Here is a 25,533-nt window from a genome sequence, read left to right as displayed (position 1 = left end):
TGAAATCACAAGAGGATATTTATTAAAATGATAAATATAAGAAATAATTCTTCGAAAAACTAAACAAGCCTATGACAAATATAACTAAAAAAATAAAATGAGAAATAAGAAAGAGAATATAGTGTCATACATGTTTGAGAATTAACACTCCTATCCCGGAAGCTCTCTTTAGTATCACAGCTCCTGGTCATGCAGAGGAACAGCTACTGTTGTTCAAGGGAAAGCAAAATAATGACCATCCATAGATAGAGAAGATTATTACGAAAAAATAAAAAAGAATACCATATTCCTTAACACGTCAACTGGATGTTATAATGTCTTATTTTTTCCAGTAAAATTTTTAAGTATGATATATGTCATAGATTCAACTGGACTTTTAATATTTATTTATTTATTTGTTTGTTTATTTTGCAAGAGAGACAGAGACAGAGACAGAGAGAGAGAGAGTGTGTGTGTGTGTGTGTGTGTAGGGGAGGGGTGGCAGAGGGGCGGAGAGAATCTATGCAGGCTCCATGCTTAGCCCAGAGCCAGACATGGGGCTCCACACGGGGCTCTATCTCAAGACCCTGAGATCATGCCCTGAGCCAAAATCAAGAGTCGGGAAGCTTCACCCACTGAGCCACCCAAGTGCCCCTCAACTGGACTTTTTAAAAGCTCGATACAACTATGCTAAATTTCCTCTGGAAGCAGTTTATGAAATTGTCCTCCCAGGGACTGTAATAAATATTAAATATTTCATAACTTAACATTGTAGACAATAGTAAAAATGAGAAGACCAATCAACCAGAATAGATTACTGAGAACAATAGTCTAATAGTTCTATGTACAAATACAGGAGCTGGCAAATCTGGCCTTTGGGCCAAATCCAACCTGCCACCTGTTTTCTTAAATAAAGTTTTATTGGGACCTAGACATACCCATTTGTTTACAAATGGGCTTTTAAAGACTATACTTTCAGGGATCATTTCTATAGTTTATTACAAATGGGCTTTTATGCTATAATGACAGAAGTCAAGTACTTTCAACAGAGTCTTTATGGCTCTCAAAAACCTAAGATATTCACCACCTGGCCCTCTACAAAAAAAATTTGCTGATCTGTTCTTTAATATGATAAGGAAAGCATCATACACCATAAGGAAAAAAATGTTTTTTCAAGAAATGATTTAGGGATAACTGGCTATCTGGAAAAAATTCTTCAACAATATGGTAATGATTAAATAAATCATGATATACTTATATTACTTACATTGTCCAGATATTAATGTTTTCAGAGAATATTTAATGGCATAGTAACAATTATATGATGTAATAGTAAAATATGCAGAAAGGCAGGATCCAAAAAACAACATGACATAAAATTCATGTTAAAAGGGCAGACCTCGGGGCACCTGGGTGGCTCAGTCCGTTAAGCGTCTGCCTTTGGCTCAGGTCATGATCCCAGCGTCCTGGGATGGAGCCCCGCATCGGGTGCCACTCTCAGCAGGAACCCAGATTCTCCCTCTCCCTCTGCCTGCCTGTCTGCCTACTTGTGATCTCTCTCTCTGTCAAATAAATAAATAAAATCTTAAAAAAAATAAAAAAGGCAGACCTCAAGTGATACAGGTTTATTCATGTAAAAATAATTGTACTTAGTACCCCAAAATTTTACTTGGTGATTAACTCTTGGTGATAGAATTCTGACTGATTTTAATTTTTTCCTATAATTTTATTTATTTTATATATTTTGACCGTGAAAATATATTTATATTAAATTTCTAAAAAAGGAAATGAATGAAATTCATATAACTCAGTAGCAAAAAACCACGAAAAAATCCTATTCAAAATGGGCAAAGAAACTGAATAGACATTTTTCCAAAGAAGACATACAAATGGCCAACAGGTACATGGAAAGGTGCTCAACATCACTAACCATCAAGGAAATGCAAATCAAAACCACAATGAGCTATCACCTCACAACTGCTAGAATGACTGTTGTCAAAAAGGCAAGAAATACACATTGATGAGGATGAGAAGAAAAGGAGACCCCTGTGCACTGTGGTTGTGAATGTAAATAGGTGCAGCCACTATGAAAAACAGTATAACTGTTCCTCAAAAAATTACAAATAGTACTACCATATGATCCAGCAATTCCCCTTCTTGGTATATCTGAAGGATGTAAAATCACTATCTCAAAGATACAGCTGCACTCCCATGTTCACTGCAAAACTTTTTACAATAGCCAAGACATGCAAACAACCTAAGTGTCCATTGACAGATGAGTGGATAAAGAGAATGTGGTGTGTGTGTGTATGTATATGTATATGTATATATAACGGAATACTACTCAGCCATAAAAAGAAGGAAATCCTGCCATTTGCAACAACATGGATGAATCCTGAGAGCATTACGTTAAGTGAAATAAGTCTAAGAGAGAAATCCAACTATTGTATAATCTCACTTACATGTGGAACCTGGAAAAAAAAAACAAACAAAAAAACCTGACCTCGGGCGCCTGGGTGGCTCAGATGGTTAAGCGTCTGCCTTCGGCTCAGGTCATGATCCCAGGGTCCTGGGATCGAGTCCCACATCGGGCTCCCGGCTCAGCGGGGAGACTGCTTCTCCCTCTGACCCTCTCCCCTCTCATGCTGTTTCCCTCTCACTCGCTCTCTAAAAAATAAATAAAATCTTAAAAAAAAACAAAAACAAAAAAAAACCTGACCTCACAGAGACAAGAGAACAGATTGGTGGTTGTCCGGGGCTGGACATGGGGGATGGGGGGAAACAGGTAAAGGTGGTCAAAGGACACAAGTTTCCAGTAAGATGAGTTCCATTCATGCCATAAGATGATTACGTTCTGGGGATGTAATGTACAGCAGTTAACAGTACTGTATTGTATATTTAAAAGTTGCCAAGAGAGTAGATTTTAAAAGTTCTCACACACCCACACAAATATACAGCTATGTGAGGAGATGAATGTGTCAACTAACCCTACTGTGGCAATCATTTCTCAATATATGCATATATCAAGTCATTACACTATATACCTTAAATGTACATAGTGTTATAAGTTCATTATATCTCAATAAAACTAGGCCAAAGAAAGGAAGCAAATGTTATAAAATAGTGCAAGGCAAAAAATGCAGCCACAAACAACCTGATGAAAATATAGCTGAATATTTAACTGATCTCAGGATACCTGATAGTTCTCTTGTTCAGCAGGCACTTTTGAAGCATAAACACTATAGAATAATTCACAAAAGTAAATATGCATTTACATGATTACATATAAGTTAAAAGTTTAGATACTTCAAAAATTATCATAAACACAATTAAAGGGCCTTCTAGAGAAAATGATAATCAGTGCCGGCTGGAGCACACGGGATAGGATTTACACACCCATGATGGCAGTATGGATTAATAGGAGAGAATCCAGCCATATGCATCAAGAGCTTTGAACGTGTTCCTATTTGTTAAAAACCCAGGAAGTTTGCCTCAAGATAATAAATTGCTTCTTGTTCAAAGATCATGTGCAATAATGTTTATCACAGGGTTAATTATTGTTAAAACAAAAAATTTTTAACGTGAAATGTCTCATGATAGGTAAATAATGGTTAAAGAGGTGCTGGAATATCTATAGGTTAGAGTCTCAGGAAGTCCTATGGAGGCACTGCAAATCATGATACTCAATAATACGACATGATTAAATGCTCTGGATAAAATACTAAGTGTTAAAAGAAAAGAAAAAAAAACAAGATATAAAACTGGGTGATCCATATTTATCCATCTGGGAGGAAATATACCAAAATATTAATCATGCTTATCTTTGGGTATTGTAAATATGGTTCACTTAAATGTTTTTCTTTATATAGTTCTGTGCTTTCAAAATATCCCACACAACATGAATAACTTTTCTAATGAAAACTGTCAATGATTTTTAAACATAAAACACTGTAAGTTCTGCTTTGCAATGATAAGTTTAGAAGGTCAACATGAAAGGTTATTGTTTTGTCAAATCTCAAGGATTTGACCTCAACATGTTTCCCCTTCTGTGTTGAAATCAGTTACACTGTAACAGCACAGAATTTTTGATCAATCAGTCGCTGACATTTATTGAGCATCTACTAATCCCTAGGTCTTTGTTTGGCTTGCAATTGTATTCTATTCAAAGAGTGTGTCACTTACAAAATTTCCCATCAACGGGTATAATTTCAGGGTGGGTCACAGGGTTTTATGGGTAGCTGAACAGCTCTGGAACCACTCATAACTCTGAACACAAATCTCTACCCTCCAACCTGTATCCTAGATCTCTCTCCTTGATTCTCCCATGCAGGCATCAAGGAGCCGCACTGTGGGCAGCAATATCTGCTATGACAGAGAATAATGACGTCTGTCTCTCAGCAGAGCACTCCTGCTCCCATTTGGTTGGCTCAATATTCAGCTGCAGAGAAGTACTTTGAGCATTTCATGTGGGTGTGTTCTGAGCACATATCAAGGTTTCTTTGTGATCTGAGTAACTTAGTGCGAAGACAATGCTTTTCTTGAAAAAGGATGTCTAGTTGGTCATAATGGAAGGCACAAATTTCTTCATACATTGATTGGTCGGCAGCTAAGCAGCAAATCCAGAGCTTTCTGCATAGAAAGTGGCTGTTTCAGTACCATGCAGCAAACAGATGCTAGGCCCTCAAATGCCAATTATAACAGACAATCCCTATGGAGAATGTGCCAGCTAGAACAAACTTCTGTACAACTCACCCGACCCAGAGGGTATCATTTTTTTCTGGATTAAAGAAAACACTAGAATCGAAGAAACACAAACTTCCGAAGGGAGGATTGCAATATGGAAGTGTGATCTTTCGCCTCCTGAGCTACCCATGTAGTCTAAGGAATATGGGAGTCTCTCTTCCCACTACCAACGTCGGGGTTCCACCCCTAGTCAGGGAAGCCTTTCTTCCCGATAAGACAACAAGACACCCCTGGTTATGTGTACTGACCTCAGAATTCAGCTCGTATGGTTTTAAATCCCTGATTCACCATTCAACACCTATGACAATGGGAATGTTGCCTGACTTTTCTATGCTTCCAATTCCTCATCCATGTAACAGGAACACAAAACCCCCAGTGCAGGCCAGCTTATAGGATAGCGTTAAATGAGATACTTCGTGTAACTTCAAATGCACAACAAATAAATGGTAGCTTATAAAAATAACAACCGGCTAGCAATGCAACCAATTTGGAAAATTCCCTCTCTCTGTGTTTCTGTGTTCTCATCTCTTATATCAGAGATCTGGCCCAGATCACACACATAGCCTCCTTGGCCTCTGAACTTTGACATTTCTCAGATCCCATATGTAGACGGAGTAAGAGGCATGGAGGAAGCCGAGAAATGCTGGGCAGAGGACCTGACTGCACAGGGAAATCTGAGCCTGCAGTGCCACCTAATCTGCTCTGAGGACACCCCTCTGCGCCTGTGTTTCTAACTCACTGGTGCATCTTCCTCTTTTTATTTTTTTAAAGTATAATTACCAGAGCTTATGTTTCACAGTTAATGCTGTCAAGCCTTTTAAACTAATTGGTCTTTTATAGAAAATTTAACTGAAAATTAACACATCTTTTAATAACATTGCCTTAACTTTAATGGCACTTTGCCTTTCGTTTATAATTGCTCTAAAATTGTCATTTTCCATGCCACAGCTGCCATTTTTTAGATTTGTTAGTTTTCATGGTGTAGATTTTTATTTTTAGTATTTTTCTTTCATGAAGGATGAGAACGATTTGATTTTTTTTTTTTTTTTTTCAATCCTGGGCCTGCCTGGCCTGATGTGACAGTGGTGAAATGTTCTGGGTGCAACAGAGCACGCTCCCATTTGCCACATGGACACCAGTGCTAGGTCCTCTGCCTTGGGATGGCCCATGGGCCATCCCTCACCTTGCGAGCAGAAGAAATGAGGCTCTTGGGTGGAGTGTAAGGAAGAGGGCCAGGGAGGAGTCATTTGTTTATATAACATGGCACCGGATTAGCTTGGAGAACTTGATCTGCTCCATGACACCCTCCTGGGGTGCAGCCAAAACACAATTACAATTAAGAGAGCAAATCATGTGGGTCCATCTTCCAGATGGCCACATTCTTCAGTCTTACCAACATAAGCCCAGTTATTTCTGACAGAGACCAGCTCTGATATTAGAGAATAGAATAGAGAAACATATAACATATGTGTGTGTGAGTACATACATACGTGTGTGTATGTACACACACATATATAATAAATCTACTTCTTTGTAGTTACATTTGATCTGAAGAAATATTTGTCTATTCTGTGAAAGACTTTCATCTACCTTTGTCCTTACCCGATTACCCTAACGTGATAAGGGTTAATATCATTCCCATTAACAGTTGGACCCAACTGAGTCCCAGACAGTGGAAAAGACATGCACGGGCTGCTGGTGAGCTGGGACTGGAACCTGTACGACCTAATTCGTGGGCCAGCGCCACACTGTTTCTCCTGTAAGTCCTCGCCTTTGGTATGAAATGCAAATTCATTGAACATGCAAATACCCACCCTGGGCATTGGTGCAGTGAGCAAAGCAAAGACACGCTTGGCACAAAATGCTCATACTGAAGTTTTTCTTGGGCTCCTAGGGGATTCAGCAGCAGGGATCCCAAAAAAGGTTGAGGGTTCAAAGAAAATGGACATCATGTGCTCATCCTTCTGACTCCAAGGACAGGCCCATGGCCAGAAGCCCAAGGATGCTGGCTGACTGGAGCCGTACAGGCTCACAAAATTAGAAGCAGGAGGCCTGTAAGTCTGGTTCAGTGGGATGCGTAGGCGGGGACCAGTTGGATGGGTGAAGCAGGCCTGGAGAGTTCAACAGCGAACATGGTGGGCTGTAATTAAGGGAAGCATAACTCAGCTCTAGCCAACTGGTGCTTTGTGGGTATCCGGGAACCTGCTTTGTGACTCCAAACAAAATAAGCCGGAAATCCATATTTTATGTGTAATCTTATGATCTTAAAATATTGGCCACAAATTCCATTTAAAAATGAAAAACTTTGGGAAATGCAGAACTTGTCTGTGGGATGCGTATTGCCTGTAACGTGCCATTTTGAGACTTTTATGAGAGACGATTCATTAGAAGCCAGAGATCAATCCAGCTCCTCATGCCAATACATTGTGCTGTTTCTCTTCCCTTCTTCTCTTAAAATGAGTGCAGTAGGATGGAGTGTGGGACAGAAAAATAATCGGGAGTTACTTCAGGAGTCAACTCAGTGATGGGTGCGCCCCTCCAGCCAGCACACACAGGAAGCAGTGACCTCAGGAGGATCCTGGTGGGATCCAAAGGAAGATGACTGAAGTGTTTAATCCTGACTGAGAACTTGATGGGACATGGTCTTTTGTACTCAGCATACTCACAGTGTGGACAATAGCTTTGCCTGTCTGACTGCTTCTTGCATGTCCCTCCCCTGTATCTACCATGTTCCAAGCATGACAGCCTTCAACAACTCCCTCAGACCCCCCAAAGTCAGCTCGGCACCACTGTTCAGCTTTGCCCCCCGATCTTTCTCCTGCCTTGGAAACCTCATCACCCTCGCCCCCACGTGCTCTCTTCTGACTTTTCAGTGTCAGCTTCCAAGTTTTCAGCTGAGACAACTTTACTCTGACCATTGCGGCTAACACAGGTCTCCACACCCATTCAAACGATTTTATGTTCTTCAAATCAGTTTCGCCCATTTGATTTTATTCATTTACTACTACCGATGGTAGCTATCATTACTGATTTACATAATTATCTCCCACTAGAATGAAAGTTCCAACAACATGAGGGCAGGGTCTTCCTCTTTCTTCTCCACTGCTAAATCCCCAGCATCCAAATAGTGCCTGGCATTTAGTTAAGTGCTCAGTGAAGGCAATGATCAATAATAATAAATACAATATTGAGCTTGTCATGTGTGAAGTGCGACACTAATCACTTTACAGCCTTAACTCACTTATTTATCTCAACAGTTCTATGAGGTAAGTGCTATTATTATCCCAATTTTAAAGATGATAAAAGTGAGGCACAGAGAGATTAAGTTTACGCCGCCAGTAAATGCTGGTGCTGGGATCTGCATCCGGGAAATCTGGCTCTTGGTTCATGACTTTTCTGCCTAGGGAGGGGCCAGGTAGAACTCAAATTGGGGCTGTGGGTGGGGCGAGGGGTGTCTGTGGAAAAGAAGTCTGAACACTTGAGCGCTAGTTTCGGCTCTAAATACAGAGACGCTTCCTTTCATCTTTTCCGTGTGTGTGTGAGCAGCAAGCTGGTACCACTCCGAAAAATACATCGCCTAGTTGTGAGCCTCTTCCTAGAGGCACATTCCCACAAGCATAATCATTCCCTCTGATCATGTGTTTCTGCTGTTGATTAGCAGGAGAAAGCCGCGAGGCCATGTCTGCAACATCCCTATCTGTTCAGGGGTGCTTGTGACGAACCAAAACATTATTCTTTAAACAAATGAAGCAGTAAGCAGCAGGAGTTGAGTTATGAAGGACAATATTCAGGGGATGTTTAGACACATGATTAAGTGGCAATTTGGGGGCTAGAAAAAGGAGATCATGGACATCTGAGGAGGTGAGTGTGTGCGAACATCGTGGCGTTGCTTGTAAGCGAATGACTGGGATGGAAGCTTACCTCTGGTTCCTGCTGCTTGGAGTCTCAATTTCCCAATTTACATTCCTGCCAACCTTTTCAAATCCTTCTAGTTACTGCTTTGGTTCCTGACTAATCTCCTGGTTTTTCATAAATTAGGGTTGGGGTGGAATGCAAAGAAATCACAGGTAACATTTTTGTCAGAAGGCCCGATTCAACTGGGTCTGCTGAGCCAGACCCAATGCAAGACGTCACCGTGGAACTTGTTCATCCCAGACAAGGAAAACCAGGCCTGGAACCATCGGATAGGCGTTTTGACTAATGATCTGAAAAGTCACTGTCAGTGCAACAGTTAAATACGTCTTGCTTCAGGTTTATTCACATTATTGTCCGAAAGATCAGTCACTGTGGCTGAAGTGCCTTGCACAGTTCTGGGCCCTCAATAAATGAAGCCGATGGTGATTACAATGACTGTTACTAGATTCCTGATACTCTTCTTTCCCAGGTTGGAATTCAGAAGGAATGCTTCGGGGCAGACCAGTCGCATCCACACGTGTCTTAGCTCCTCTCTCCCAGACACTTCAGTTTGCATTTCAAAGGAGATTAGAGATGGCTTCTTAAAAATTTCAAACCAACCCGCTTTGATTTCTCATCTGAGTTTCCAAGAACTGACTCACTGGTGTGCTATAGATGGACAGAGGTGCAGCTCAGATCCAGAGGGGCCCCCTACCCCCACCCCATGGCCACCCAGTGCCCCTTCGGTTGTATAGGGGTGAAGTTCTTTGCTGCTTAAAATCCATTTTATGGGCTTATTGGTATGAGGGGCTGGCTTCACGGGCGTGTGGCCTGTGCGGTCACCCATGGTCCATGCTCAGAAGGGCCCCTCACTTGGCTTAAAGCTCTGCAGTCATCATTTTGAAATTCTTAATAACGTATGAAAAAGTGGCCTTGCTAATTATATAGCTGCCTGGAATATCCTGCATGTCTGATATGTAGAAACATAAATAATTGTATAAGTTTGGATTTTATAAAATGTTAATAGAGTATTTTGGAGTTCTTGGAGAAAAAAAAGCTACTGTACCCAGTTTAACCATCTTTTAGTGAGACCAGTCTTCTATAATCTCTCTAATTAGGATCAGAAGTAAAATGAAATTTCTAAAGAGATGAATTACAGAAATCCATTGGAAACTGAAGACCAGTACAGACAATTTGGCCCTGTATGAGCACATCCTGTAGCTTTCGTCATTCCTTCTGGCTTGCTTAAGGAGTTTGGACAAACTGAGCCCAACATCACCAGCAGGTAGAGAGGTTAGGCCCAGAACCATCAGGCCATCAGAAAAAAATCACAAGTCCTGGGAAACCGAGAGCGCCTTCTCTAGTGACCTTTTTCTCTCCTTCTTGGCTTTGGAAAGCAAAGGTCTGGCATGACGCCTAGTCAACCTTAATTCAGATGAATATTGTTTCATAATTATTTTTAAATCCATAATTCTAATTTTTAAAATAAGATATGCTTGCAGCTGGACCACATTCAGGAATATAGAATAACCTAAATTAGTCTTAAAAAGCTTTATGTTTTTTCTTTCCTCAAATAGAGGTTCTTCTGGGATTAGCTTTAACGAATAGAGAAGAATAATGCATAATTAGCATATCAGTTGTTTAACACATTCAGGAGAATAGCCTTCTTAAGCACTTTAAGAAATGTATGTATATAAAAAAAGAAAAAAAAGAAATGTATGTATATAAAAACTCTCGGAGCTATGTTTATGGTTTTAATGTGTTCAATAAAACTCCTGTTCATGGATTCCTCAAAGGTCAGTTTTTATCCAGCTTATGTCTGTATTTTCATAAATTGTGAATTTGAGAATTCCAAAATAAAGAGGCTTTTCTCTATAATAAATAAAGACACTCAGTGGGAACACTTCACAATCCCCACTTGTAACCCATTCTACTGTCTGCTTTTGCCTTTCGCAATTCAAGAGAGCTCCATGAACTGGGGCCTACTTTTTAATATGTTACTTGTTTTTGGTCTCAAAAGTGAAAAAAACAATGCCTTGATTGTTTGGTGCATATCAAGTTATAAAAGAAACCAATGATGCTTTTGACCCCTAAGACAGCCCACCCTCCTCTCTCTGCTACTACTTCATTCCTTCCCAGCAGCAGAGAACTGGCCAGACCTGACCCTCGTGCATGGTCCTCTCCCAGGCCTTACATTTCAGTGACGAGCAGTGACCTAGGAGTCACCCTCGACACTTTGTCCTCTTCCATATTCTGCTCATATTCAATCTATCCCCAAGCCCTATCAATCTTCCTGACCAACACCACTCAGATGCACCCATCTCCCTCTAGCTCTGCCAGCTCTATCCTTATCCAAACTTTGATAGCCCCAAATTCAGATTTCCTGCCGCCATCTTGTCTCCTGAGCCATCCTCCACACACCAGCCAAGACAATCCTCTTAAAAAATAAACCTGATCACATGACTTGCCAGCTTAAAACCATCCTTCAAGGTCTCCTCATTGACCTTAAGAAAAAAACCAAAGCCATGACAATGGGTTTCTTGGTCTTATAGGCCCAACCTTGCCTCATCCTCTCCTCTTCCTCTCTCACTGTGGCCCAGCTACAAAGGCTTTCTTTGGCCTCCTTAGATTGCCAGTTTCCTTCACCACCAGGCCTTTGCATTTGCTTTCCTTCTTTGAGGGGGATATTCTTCCCCACAAAATCTCCCCTCTTCCTGATCTTCCTCACACTTTCAAGAATTCATAATCAAACGTTTATTTGTACAACAGTTTGGTATCCCCTTCTAGAGTGCAAGCTTTGTGTGGTCATGCTCTCCCCAGCTCCAGTCCTGGGCCATTGATGTTGGAGGTTGGAGATGCTCTATTCCCATATCCCGCACCCACTCACCGCGCTCATGAGAGAGTCCAGGACACTGACTGCAAATGCTGTCCCACATGCAAATGGCTGCGTGAGGTACAGTTCTGTGTCGGGATCATCATCATCGTCTTGGTCCAAAAACTGAACGTTAGTATCATTCACTAGAAAAAGTGTAAAATGAGAATTAGCTCAAAAGACCACACACGGACAGTGAAGCCAGAGAAAGAGCAGGCTACTGATTTAGCAACACTGAAGTCACTGAAAAGGAGAGAAAAGCATGGGAGAAGCTGTAGATGAATCTTGGGGTGGGCGCCAGTGGACTCAATGGACCGCTCTTATGTGATTGTTCAAGCTTCCCAGGCCTGGTGAGCAATGAGTTCAAGCAGCCTTGATCCATGGCAGACCACTGGAGAATGGCTGGACAGTGCTGGTCAGTCCTTTGGTATAGTTTTAGAATCATGACCGAAAAACACTTCAGGGTATTTTTCGGTCGCCAAGTCCTTTGAGAGATGGACATATTTCAAGGATGAGTAGCCATGAGTAGCCATGCTGGGATGCTAAGTTTAGCCACAGGAAAAGAAAGCAACTTATCGAGACCGGAGAGCAGGAGACTAGGAGCACAGCAAAGGCGCATAGCAAGGAATTCACCTGTAGGCAGGACCTACAGCCTGCCCGGGGTCGGCCTGGGTAGGGTCTGGTGTCCCTAGCCCTGAATCCAGGCCCACCCCGACAGGCCCTGTTTGATAGAACAGTGACCCCAGGTGGGATGGATCCCTGGCTGTCTCCGTCTGCTTGCTGACAAGTACTTGCTGTGCATTCCAAGTTGCATGGGGACGCCCACGTTCTCCCTTTCCCCTTCTACACAGCTCAGTCTTTTATGTGCTGCGGCTCCATGACAAGCAGCATCTGATGCTGTAGTTCATTTCTATCTGAGGATTCCTCAAGGACTCCTCTGGCAGGCGGGTGCAGACGGATTGGCTGTCACTAAGATGTCTTCAACTTATTAAAAATTAAATGACAAATTAATTTCCATTCCCATCTTGGCTTCAGAAATTATCAGTGTTGCAGAGCAAGTAATAGGGAAGAAAGTGTGTGGTGGGGGAGGAGATGAGCGCTTGTGGTTTCTGGAATAATTATGGTGCTTTTAGGAAAAGAATAGATGAGGTTTCCTTTTTCTGATTCCTTTCTAAATGTATCAGTAGTGAATTCTCTTTCCTAGAGTTATTGTTTTAATTTTTTTTTTCCTAAGCGTAACTTTCTGGATAACTTTTTCTTTCAACCTTTGCTTGCTTATTGTATAAGGCAGAGTAAATGATAATAGGATAAAAGGCTAGGCATGGAATTAGTTTTAAATGACACCGTCTTGTTTCCCTAGAGAAAAATTTTAATGGAGGAACATCTTTGCTCAGTAACACTTGAATTACAGGCTAGTGGGTAAAAGTGCAAAATGCGGGATCTGACAAGTAAGCTTTGAATCCAGGCTCTGTACAAACTCTGTATAAGCCTGTGGCTTCATCATTCTGCACCTTACTTTCTCTCTCTATAAAATGGGAGAGTTACTAGCAGCTCTCATGAGATTGTCAGGAGGCTCCTAAGGGATTGTGCTTGGTGAGCCTGGCCCAGGACCTTGACAAATATTAGCTGCTCTCAGGTTCGCCCGTCTGATTAAATATTCTGTCTACCCTACTACACTATGAAAATTCCCACCTTCCTTCCGCCTCTCTCAGAAGCAAGTAAGACCTTGCTCAGGAATCCTACAGGGTCAAATGGGAGCTTTTCCCCTCCTCCCTCCATTTACCCAAAATCACATTGGAGGCCACAGTTTTGGCTTCTTGCTTTGTGAACCAGAAAACATGAACTCTGGACAATAATGCAGAGGAGTGTGGTTTTAATTACTTAGAACAACCAAGGATGGTGTGTGCATTGACACTCCAAAAGGGGTAGCATCTGTTATCTCTTTTCAAGACCATGGGGAAGGACTGGTAGTAGACTTGGGGGGGAAGTGGCCACAGGTAGGGAGAGATGACTAGATCATCAGCGAGCCAGGCATTTCAGTCATTGGAAAAGAGCTAAGGCAGGAACCAGGGTTCTGTGAAAATCCTGTGTCTCGTTCTGGGAGAGTCTCATAGGGAGAGCAGACAGTGTTACCCAAAGCCTATTTCACAGAACAGTAATTATATGGTGCTAACATGTGATTTTTTTAACCCCTCCCCCAATGTTTTAGGTCATAGATAACTGGAAACCAGGTTAAGTAGCTTTAAACAAATGTCCTTCTTGTGGAACTTCTAGAAGCTTTTGACCCACTACCATCAATTGAAACTCTCCAAGTGGATGAAGACAGGAATATACTACACAGCTTTAAAAAAACCTGGTATCCTCTGTGCTTTTTAGAAGGCATTTTACTGGTTTGGCATTATGCAGAACACATCTCAGAACATGCAGGTAAACAGTAAATATTTGTGGGGGTGCGGGGTAGCGAAGTGGTCAGATGATGATGGTATGTTTGCCAAAGGTGGTATGACCACCAGGAAAATAGGGCTTAACACAGAAGGTAAGGGTGATGTGTACACATGGAAGGTTCTCTGAGCTCACAGAAGAAATCTGGTGAGGGACGAAGGCTTTGGGAAATTCAGTTATGCTAACTGAATGCCTGCATCATTGCCTCAGATTTGGGGCACCAAGCCTTCTCTTTCCTCTTCTCCTAATCACAAATCGAGATATCCTAGTTAGTTGGTAGCATATGAACTCCAAACAGAAAAAGAAATCCCTGGCAGTAATGATTTTGAAATGCCCCTGAAGGTTTCTGAGATGGAGATATTTGGATGAATTTTCCAACCAGCGGTCTGGGCTGCACAAGCTCCCTGGGCCTCTTACAACCCTAAGGTCCTCAGAAGAGCAATCCAGAAACCTAGGCTTTTAGCCAACTTCTCTAAACATGAAAAAGACACCTCTCCTACTGTTGGAAACAGAAAATAGTGCGATACTCCTTGACCTGAGTGAATTTTTCCTGATAAATAGCTACGTCTACAATAATGCAGTGCTGAATGGTGGACAATTTATTCCTTAGTTTCCAGACACCTCACAAGCAAGATTACTGTGTTAAAAGCCTGCTCTCTTATTTTGAAATATATTTTGGGGCCAAGAGAATGGCATGTTCATTTCATTTGTGAGTCATTCGAAGGCAGGTGCTCCCCACCTCTCTATCCACCCCTTGGCAGAGCAGTACTTTTGCTGTCTCTATTTAGAAGATCAATCCCCAGTTCTGAGACCTGCTGCTGATGGGTGCCTTTTACAGAGTTATTAACCAAGTCCCAGGGAAGTGTGAAGGGCCTGACAAATGTAGTCATGACCAGAACCCTTCATCTTCCTGGTGAGTCCACTCTGAATCTCCGGGAGGCTCTGCGCCAGTCGGGTGGGGGTCAGAGCACAGACCTGTGCCTCAGTGGCTGCTAACCTCAACCTCAGCACCCTTCTTGAAATCTGGCTTTCATAAGAAAAGGTCCCCTAGGAGCTGGTTGCTTTTATGGCCTCAGAACCAGAGCTTCTGAGAAAAGGTCTCGTAGAAAAAAAAAAAAAAAAGGCAAATAAAGTCAGAATAAAGGAAAATAAACAGCTGGAGGGAAGGCTCCGTCTTAGGTTTCTTATCTTAAAATTTTTATATTTCTCCTTTGACTTCTCTGAGAGCTGTGAAGACATGTCAGTCAAACTGACAGGGTGTTGGAAGAGGAATATAAGGGAGAAGGCGGGAGAGCAGGGGGATACAGGGGGGGGAAAAGGCCCAGGCCAAAGAAAATGAATTAGAGCAAAGATGCTTTAGAAGCAACTGCCAGGTCAGATGGGTGTGATCAAAGGTTTACTGATGCTGTGTGGGGAAAAAAATCATTAAGAAAGGCCAGAACAAGACAGTCGATTCCAACCAGAGCCACAAATAAAACACATTCAAAGCAGTGCCATGGGGTAGTCTTTCTGTTACAGCCCATGAAATAAAAAACAAGCCGATGATAGTTGGAAACACCAACAACAGAACAAAAGGAGATACCGATGTGAAGGAAAACAGTGCTTCTTACCCAGTTCAGTTATCATTAGAATGTGCGTCCCACTGTTTTTTTCCTGATTGACTGATACCAAAGGCAACTTGCCAGGTTTAGCTAATTGGATACAGCATTTAAGGGTTGGGGAAAGGGAGTGGAGGAAAGTACAGAAAAAGAAGAGCATGAGGGAATAACAGAGGACACATTGTAACGTAAGGGGACCCAGCACCATAGGTGGTTAGTATTGTCTTGGGGGGAAGAGACCACTCAGCAGCTTTGCAAATTCACAGATGGTAGGAGGGAATGCCATGGCTGGGTTAAAAGTTGGGTTCCACTGGCCTGTGATCATGGTCGTCCAAACCCCATCTTATTTTAGGCCAGAGTGGCATTAGCTGAGAAGTTCAACGAGAATAGATTAAATGCCCATTGTCTCCACCCAGTTCTCAGAATGGGTTTGGCTTAGACCTGAGGCTTTGTACCTCAGTGGAGGGCTCTGATTGCAGAAGCTGTCTGGAGGTGCTTCCAAGGAAAATCACCAGGAAGAGTTCACGGATTATGCCTTTCCTCCTTTCCTCCCCCTTCCCTAATTTATGCCCCAATCTCAAATCCATCATCTCAAGCTCCGTTGAGAACAGTGACCAGCATGAAGAAAACTGTCTATTCATCTCAGAGGAAAGATCAGCTTTCCTTTCGGTAATCTGTCATATTGCTACCCATAGCTCTCTTCACTCCCCACCCCCCACCGCCAACAAGCCCTACTAGAGCCCTCTACGCTGAAGGAGCTAAGAAACAGACTACCCTCGTATCCTACATGGCTGGAAGAGAGGACAACAAAATCTGCCCAAAGCTGACATTCACCCCTACCTAGTTCAGTAATGATGGGGATGTTGACCCCAGTCGTGATGGATGGCTGGCGTAACATCCCGTGCACTGGGCTGTTATCTGGAGAGGATCTGTCCATTCCTGGAGGTGTGAACCCTAGTGGAAAAGAAAGAGAGAAGGGAGAAAAGTCAGAGACATGGAAAGCTTGGGAATAATATGAGTACAAGATACATACACAATTAAAAAAAAAAGTAGTTTATGCATTATTTACAGGTCAACAATTGGCACTCTCAGGATAAACTCCGATGTGTTGCTTTTGTGAAGGACAAAGTAGGAGGCCATTATCAATAATTCTAACCTGCCTTGATAGCTCCCTAAAAATGAGTCTCTACATCAATTACTGCTCTTGCTCACAGATTTTTGTTCCAGGCAGACAAGAAGATTGTACCTCTGTGCCTCCATGTGACAGGAAATGCTCTAGCCCATGAAAAGTGAACAGAACAATGTATACCATTGCTTCTGGTACAAAGATTTGATTTTCTGCCTCCCATCCCAGACTGTGGCAACCATGGGAACATGGATTCCTATAGAGAGGAAGGCTGGGCAGCAGCCCTGGACAGTAACCCAGACTGCAAAGCATTCTGAGTGAGTGAAGAGGTGATCTCTGTTGCTTGAAGACACTGGGGATTGCGGTGGTGTTGTTACTACAGCACAACCTAACCTACCCTGACTATTACGGTAAACCAACTGATTACTTATCCTCTTGCCAGTGAGGGACTCAAGCCGGGGTTTTTGACAGATTCTCGTCAAAGGGAAGTGGGAGGAAATCTGCTTGGGGACTTCTAGGAAGGGTTTCCCTGCTCTTAAAAAGAATCACACAGGAAGAGATTGTCTTTTAATTCACTGGGCATTGCTCTCATACCTGTGGTGCCTGGAATTGTGGCAGCCATCTTGCAACTAGGATGGGCACCAGCTGAAGACAAAGCCAGCTTAATGAGATTGGCTGAACAAATGATGGAAGGACTTAACAACAGAAAGATCTATCCTTGAGGGAGCACCTGGGTGGCTCAGTCAATTGAGCATCAGCTCAGTTTTCGGCTTAGGTCATGATCTCAGGGTCTTGGAATTGAGCCCTGCATTGGGCTCTGTGCTGGGCATGGAGCCTGCTTGGGATTCTCTCTCTCTCCCTCTGCAGCCCCCCTACTCTCTCTCTCTATCACAATCAATCAATCAATCAATCAATAAAATAGAAAGAACAATCCTTGAGTTACTGAATTAACTAGCCTTAGAGCCCAAACCAACTGACCTCAGGATTTCTTACTACATGAGACTTTATATACAGTATATACAAATGAGATTACAATATACACTATGATAATGAGATTATGTATATATTTTATATATATAATAATTATATATATATATGTATATGTACATATACATCTATATTTTCTTATGGTAAAAAATCCTGAGGTAGGATAGATTGGTTTTGTACACACACACATACACACACAATTTTATAAATATGTAGCTGATTCTTCCACAACACAGGTTTGAGCTGTGTGGGTCCACCTATGTGCGAATTCTTCTTGATAAATATAATGCAGTCCTGTAAATGTAATTTCCTTATGACTTTCTAAATAACATTTTCTTCTCTCTAGCTTACTTCATTGTAAGACTATAGTATATGATACACACAACATACCAAATGTAGTTTCCTCGACTGTTTATGTTTATCAGTAGGGCTCCCGTCACCAGGACATTATTAACAGTTAGGTTTTGGGGACTCAAGAGTTATACATGTATTTTCAACTGTGCAGGGGGCTGGCACCCCTCAACTCCCCCATTGTTCAAGGGTCAACTGTATATATTTTTCTTTTTGTGTAAGCCCAAATGAAGAATTTTCTTTTCTTTTCATTTGAAAAAGAAGTCCTCCTGACTACTGCATATGCCCCCGGCTTGTCGCGGGTCCCGGAACCCCCTGGCATGCCGAACACGGACCTCACATGGTAAACGCGGGCATAGGAACTTGGAAAGTAGCCTACTTGGTTTCTGATTTTTGCTGTTTGAGCTTCTCAGACCCAAATCCCAAGCACATATTAGAATGAGCTTGGCCCAACCACAACTTCAAGGCTGAACGGCTGCCTCTTTAAGGATGAGCACAGAGACCTATACACATGAGACATTTATTTACCTCATATATTCATTTGGCGAAAATTAATTTTATCAAGTGACGCACCTGGCAAGTGCTACCATCAACTCTGTGCTGGCTGCAAGACCCAGTTTGCTCCTGACCTTAGCACACAGGCAGACAGATGTTCACATTCACTTTGGTTTCCCTTCTTTGTCCTTGGGGGATTGGCTACGTGGGCTTATCAGTGAATTAAGGACTTGCAGATACAAAGTCACTTGCTAAGTTTCCAAGGACGAAATTCCAAACAGACCTTGTGGCCAGATCCCTGACTTAGTCTCCAGGAATGTGGCGATGTTGGATTGATTCTGCTTTACAGTACGTGTAAAGCTCCATCCATCAGGAATGAAATGACAGGTGTTCAGTAATTGCCTGTTGTTTTCGAGGTGCATAATGCATGAAATGCCAGCAAAATATAAGAGGGTCTTCCTATTTTCTGCTCTCCTGTGTATAAATTTCATACTTTTGAACGCCATACTTTCAGAAAGAAAAGTTTTATTTACTGTTCATTCTCTGATTGCCATTAATTTTATTCTTTGTGTTGATATGCTGTGCACAGGGTAAGTAATGTCGAGTGACAGTATAATGTCCATCTTTCTAAACTTTGGAATGTGTATTTTTCAGCCAACCACATAACCAAGAACACTCATTTTAAATGCTAGCTGTTTTCTTCCCCAGAATAGCGAAGGGGAAAACTAAACTGTTTTCATCAGAAGTTTCATTCAAAAGCATGAAAAACTACAAGTGACAGCTGTGCAGATTTGGTGGCTGTGACGTTTTTGAATTTCTTCAACTTGACAAGTAAACACCTTAAATCGGTAATGCTATATGCATAATACATGGCCTGTATTTTGACATCCATCATCAAATGCTGACTTGAGAAAATACGGGTTTGTACGTCAAGGAATAGCACCCATAAAACAGGGAGAAATGCAGGTCACACGGTATTAGGAAAACTGTATTTCATTACAGAACCTGCAACAAGCCACAGCATCCTTTTATTTTATCTTATTTAAAGATTCCATTTTCAGCTGTGAAAAGACTCAACTCCTTTGCATGAAACCTTCATTTAAAAATGACATGCTTGCCTCATAGGCCTATTTCATTTTGCTTTCATATTCCATTTTCCCCTTCAGTCGCCAAGCCTGGTTCCATTAGCATCTGCAACTGACAAACTACGGTGGGTGTCCAAAGACATCTCTCCATTAAAAGTCCCTTCTCTCTCCTATGCATGACCCCAAGAACAGGGTGCTTTTGTTGGCAAGAAAACTTCAGCAATGATAATATCTCTTTCTCTTTTGCTACTTTTCTAGCTACATACTGTTCAAAGCAAAAGGCAGAGACAAAAGAAGTAGATTTCATCTTTTTTTTTCCTCCCCTTCCTATGGAGTTGTGTTAAAGATGAACAGAATTCATTAACATTGTTTTCTTAGAGGTCCTAATATGGGAAAACCTGTAGTTTGAAATGACAGGGCTGACCCAGATTCCCTAAATGGCCTTGGAGAGAAGAGAAATGCAGGCGCCTTCCTTCAGAAGAGACGAGGCACTCTGGCCCTTGATGGCATTGACCCTATTCGTCATAGCTGCAGTTGATAAAGGGGCAGCTCCAAATTGTGTCCAGGTTTCCCAACTGTCTTACTCCCCACCCCATCATTGTTTGCTGCAGTGGATACATCTTTGGTTGAACTTTAAGTCTCTCTACATAAAACAGCACTCTAGTTCCGCACGTAAGAGCACAGTCACATGAAATATACTCCAGGGATCATAATCTACAACTGGAGAATGGTGAAACTGGCAAACTCTCCTTTCATTAGTTAAACTAACACTGGAGAAATTAATTTTAGAAAACAAGCACTTATTTGGCCAGGAAAGAGAACTAAGAATGTTGGCATCTGAGAGAAAGGATGAGAAGTTCTTAATCAGGAAAAGATTCAAGCTCAATCAATCTTACCAAATTGGTCTCCTGATTCTTTACATGTGTCCCCATTCTCTCTGTTGAGCATGGCCATAGGCGGTAAGTTTGGGGCTAAAAATGACTTCCAAATATTACATGATCTTGTTAAATTGAAGGCCCCTCCCCATTCCAATCCTCAGGGGCAGATGTGAGGGGCTTATGTTACCTTTCTGTTCTTTTGGCATTAGGCATAAATGGTCCCAATATTGCCCCCCTCCTAAGCATGCTCACTCCACATGCTGTATGAGAACTTTAGGCCAGAGACGGAGTTTTCTTTTTTTAAACTTCCTAGATTGTCTTTAGAATGCCCACCCACAGAGAAGAAATGGAGTAGATAGTTAAAAGTATGAACTCTGAAGTCAGATGTCTTGGGTTCTAATTCTGATTCATTTACTTACGAGCTACATAACTATGAGCGCAGCTCTGACTCTCTGTAAGCCTCTGTTACTTTGTCTATAAGCTGGAAGTATTTCATACATAGGGCAATTGTAAGGATAAAATGAAATCGTGTATTCAAAACATTTAGTATAATGCCTGGTATAAAGCAAGTACTCAAAAATTTGACTATGGATGATAATACTTCACTAGGTACACAATAAATATTTGTGGATAGGTATAGCATCCATCACCACTTCTTCCCTATGGATAAAGAATTGAGGAAGCCTTTGGCATATTTTTTAAAAAGAATTTTCAGGGGCGCCTGGGTGGCTCAGATGGTTGAGCGTCTGCCTTCGGCTCGGGTCATGATCCCAGGGTCCTGGGATTGAGCCCCGCATCGGGCTCCCTGCTTGGCGGGGAGCCTGCTTCTCCCTCTCCCTCTACTGTTCCCCCTGCTTGTGCTCCCTCACTCTCTCTATCAAATAAATAAATAAAAAAATCTTAAAAAAAAAAAAAAAAGAATTTTCACGTAGAGTAAACCCTAGAAAATTAATGGTAAGGCAATGAGCACTGTGAATCCATTCTGGTAGGAATAATCAGATCACTTCAGTGATAAAAATGAATTTCAAAATATCTAAGGAACAAAGATTTTTGCATAGGGAGATGGTTAGGATTTTCTTTAGGTATGTTGAAAACTGGGGCCAGTTGTTAAGAAAGACTAAGAAAGTCTCTTAATTCCTTATAGCAACTGCAGAATCTCTCTGGAGCCTTCTTTTTTCAGACCTGATCTCCCACTATTCTTGATTATTTAGGGATATAAAACTTCCTTCTTGAGTTCCAAGGCTCCTAAAATGGTTTTTACTACTCTCTGCATTCTTTTCCAGCATTTGTGTTCCTAACCAGATGTGCCACTGTTGGGTTCAGGTGAACAAAATCAGCAGTGTCTAATGTTCTTTTCATGGTATCGGTTACTCCAGGGGCTGGTAGCACTCAGCCCCCACCAGGGAGGTTACCTTAAGTAACTTAAGTGACCTTTAGTTAAATGAGACAAGGCCATTTCAGTTAGGATGGCTTCAAGTTAAAGAATTTAACACAAACATTTAGGCCAATCCTAAGAAGTTTAAGGAGAAGAGATAGAAGTGGACACAAAGGAGATCACCAAGGTTTTGTTTTTTCATTAGTTGTTTTGCGTGCCTGTTGCGTGCTTGCATCTATGAGCAGCATTCAGGAGGCATCATGTGGCTGTAGGGGGAAAAAAAAGGCTGTGGCTCAGACAAGATTTATACCATTGAGAATGGCTAGATTTCTAGACTTGGGTTGGGTTCCAGGGTAATGCAGAGGTGAGTGCATTAGAAAATGAGACTCAGCATCACTGTTTGTATGGAATCCAAAACAAAGACAAGAGTGTTCTAGATTGGGAATGAAGAAGATAGGTGTAACTAGAACCTCAAGAAAAAAATTCACTAACATTTATTGAGTGCTTACTATATACTGCACTCTGTTCATGTAATAACTTTAGTTCTCAGAACCATCCTATGTAGATACAACTATTTTGCAGATGAGGAAACTGCAACATGGAGAAGGTAAGTAATCGGCCGCAGGACACACCTAGGAATTAGCAGGTCTAATTACCTGTACCCAGGTAAATTGACCCCAGGTCTCCTCCAACCCACCATGCCATGACTTTTATTATGCGTTAAAGCTGGACTAAGAACTTTTCATGGGCCACCTCGTTTATTCCTCTGAACAACTCCATGAGTGTTGGAACTGTTAACATCTCCATTTGGTAGATAAGGTAAGTAAGATTCAGAATGGTCGAAGAACTTCCTCAAGCACAACCAGCTGGTAAATGGCAGATCTGGGAGTTGACCAGGCAGGCTGACATCAGAGCCCATGGATAACCATGTCCGTGCTGCCTTCCCGCTGTGTGGGATGCTCCCTCCTTCTCAGGGGCTGACCCAGGCAGGCAAGTTGGAGGCCTGAGCCAGTCTTATGGTTTTGTTGTTAAGTCACAGGGCTTGAACTCACAACCCTGAGATCAAGACCTGGGTTGGTATCAAGAGTCGAACACTTAACTAACGGAGCCACCCAGGTGCCCTGAGCCAGTCCTACTCTTTTACTGTTTTCACTTTTAAACAATAGCTCATAACAACTGGGACCCATTGTAGTTATGCTTAACTTGCTTTGGTACGGTAGCATGCACAACTCAGTACATATAATAAATGCCTTATTACGGTACTTTTCCATGGGGGAAAACACAAAGTACTTTCTAAATCTTCTGTAGTTAAATCCCCAAGCCTTTCCAGGGAGAGAGAGAGATGGAAATTCTTATCAATCACCTCCCCTAGAATAGATGGAGAAATGAAGGTAAGTGCCTCTCCCACCCCCATAGATTTAACATAAAGGAATTGGTTCAAATGGTGGGCCAAATTATCTTTTATTGTGTGCATATAAATGATGGTTAGAAATCCATATGCTACGTTAAGCTAGGGAAATAAATTAGGCCGAGTCATCTAGCTTTGCTGAGACAGGTATTCAATATGAAGTTGTAAAAGGAAAAGATCACCGTTAAAAATGATCTATAAAGACATGTTAAAATCAAGAGAAACATCTCATATTACATCACCTATGAGATGAATTAAATTTCCTGTTAATGTCAGGAAAAAAACAATCCCAAAGTGAAATGTCAGATGAAGTGAAGATCAATAAAAATATTTTGATAAGTAAATGCAACAATGCTATTTAACACATGATTGGCAACTGCTGAAACATAAATTATCCAGATTTCCCATTGCTGCTTATGGGAAAATTATGCAGATTAGAACTCGATTAGGCTTATATCATGAGACTCAATTTGGACTTTTAATCTATTAAGCTCCAATAAATGAGGCATCTGAATAGCTCCCCTGAGCAAGTATAGTAATAGCCACAGTAGTCATTTTGCAGTGTGTATTCCAACACATTCCTCAGCAGCTGAAGTCAAGAAAATTCTATGTATAAAAGCACGACTGCTTCTGCTTTCTAAGTTGTAGGAGGAACATCCACACGCAGAGGCTCGATGTGGAAGACGGATTTTTGGAAAAGTCTGCAAGAGCAACCTAGTCAAGGGAAAATTTTAGTTTAACCTTGTAATATTTTTTCATAGTAGTTTTCAGGGCCTCCTACAAAGTTGGAGTCCCAGAGTCATGAAGCCCAGGCAGCTGACCAGTTGACTCAATAAAAAAATGATAATTTAACAAGGCAGCATCTTCTGACACTGTCCAAAGGGCACTCCAACCCACCACTTTCTGCTTAGGAACCTGAGGTGTGCTAGCCCGAGACAGGGTGCTGAAGGACAAAATTTGCAGAGCTGGGGAGGGGGGCATGGCGGGGAATGCCCCTGCCAATCTCAACAAATAGCTCATATGCTTGGAGTCGATAACTGCCCCAAGCCAGATCCTAAAAGCAGAACTTAAAAACCATATAAATAGACAATTCTGAGAAACCTAAACCACACCTTTCGGTCTCCTTGGCCTCTACCAATCACTCTATGTTAGACTCAAGAGCTTTGGAAATCCTCTAGTCAATCTTCCCATTTCACAGATGAAAAAACTGAGGCTCAGAGCAAAGAAGTTACTATGCCCAAAGTCACGGAACCAGTTGGTGGCAGAACCAGGATAGATGATGCTCTGCTTCCCTCCAAGTCCTTCTCCACACAAGAAACCCATTCCACAATGAGTGGGGAGAGGCGGAGGGCAACCTTGTCCCCACCCTGGCCACAGGAGTGACAAAATGAAGACAGTGTGACTTCACAAGGTCAGCAAGATGGTCCCCCAAAATCCTGGGCACATGGCTGGTTTAAGATGAACCTGTCCCCCAAGCTGGGGTCAACCTATGCTCTCCCTAGGACCTGGTGTAAAAGACTTTTTTTTTTTTTTTTTGCTGGGGTTGCAAAGCCAGAAGGAGGTAAGTACAGGGCTGCAGGTGACCATTTAGCCTGTCATGGGACAAGTGAGTCAAGAGGTAAAGAGAATAAGATAGAGCTCTGACATCGTTCAAGCCTGTGGGCCCATGTGCATGAAGCCACAGGCACCACAGTTCTATGATTCCCTTTTTGTTTAAGCCTTTTCTAGTTGAACTTCTATCTCTTACAACAAAATGCTCCAAACAAAAAATCTGCTTGGTGAAATAGCTCACGCATGTCTGATTTTGTATTAAAACAAATAACTGTATCTTCATTTAAGCTTTCCTTTTCACTTCCATTGACTACGCACAAGACCTGGGTCAGTGAGACCTCTATTTCTTCTATTTATAGTAAGTAACATTGATATTGTTGACAGTACTTTTTTCTAGAGACCATATTTGATGAATGTCTTGGGAAGTTGACTCTACCCATTGTGTAATGTACCTCATTTTTTTTTTAGAATTTGTGTTTTGGGTCTGAATCAAACCAAAGCAAACTAAACCAACCAACCAACCAACCAAAGTTCTTCATAGCTGTTGCTCATTAAGTTTCTTTAAGCAGACAATGCCTTTCCTTAAAGTAAGCCTAAAGAGCTTACTGTCCCAATATCTATCTCTCAAAGGAAAGAGAAAGGAAGGAAGGAAGGAAGGAAGGGACAAAATTACTCACAACTCAAACACAACTAAGACCACAAATTTGGAAAGAAATCTAATATTTATCTGGTCTAATGTCTTCATTTGC

At 41.8% G+C, this 25,533-nt stretch overlaps 1 protein-coding gene and 1 pseudogene across 16 annotated transcripts in view; one reads left to right on the top strand and one right to left on the bottom strand.

The window, feature by feature from the left end:
- The window catches only part of KCNMA1 (potassium calcium-activated channel subfamily M alpha 1), a 712,149-nt gene that overhangs the window by 27,264 nt on the left and 659,352 nt on the right, over positions 1 to 25,533 (bottom strand). For 11 of the 16 annotated variants that reach the window (XM_081824023.1, XM_081824027.1, XM_081824029.1 and 8 more), the window contains 2 exons: positions 16,369 to 16,482; positions 11,504 to 11,634 (listed from right to left, as the gene is read on the bottom strand). In XM_081824023.1, the coding sequence (XP_081680149.1) occupies positions 11,504 to 11,634; positions 16,369 to 16,482 (245 nt within the window). Of the gene's footprint in view, positions 1 to 11,503; positions 11,635 to 15,540; positions 15,622 to 16,368; positions 16,483 to 25,533 lie in introns of all 16 variants that reach the window. The other 5 variants (XM_081824024.1, XM_081824025.1, XM_081824026.1 and 2 more) reach the window with 1 other exon arrangement.
- On the top strand, positions 943 to 1,031 carry LOC115941351 (small nucleolar RNA U3; annotated as a pseudogene).

Source organism: Leptonychotes weddellii, chromosome 6 (assembly GCF_054177405.1).
Source record: "Leptonychotes weddellii isolate Sample4059 chromosome 6, ASM5417740v2, whole genome shotgun sequence".
NCBI classification, from domain to species: domain Eukaryota; kingdom Metazoa; phylum Chordata; class Mammalia; order Carnivora; family Phocidae; genus Leptonychotes; species Leptonychotes weddellii.
This window is presented reverse-complemented; position numbering and strand designations above follow the sequence as displayed.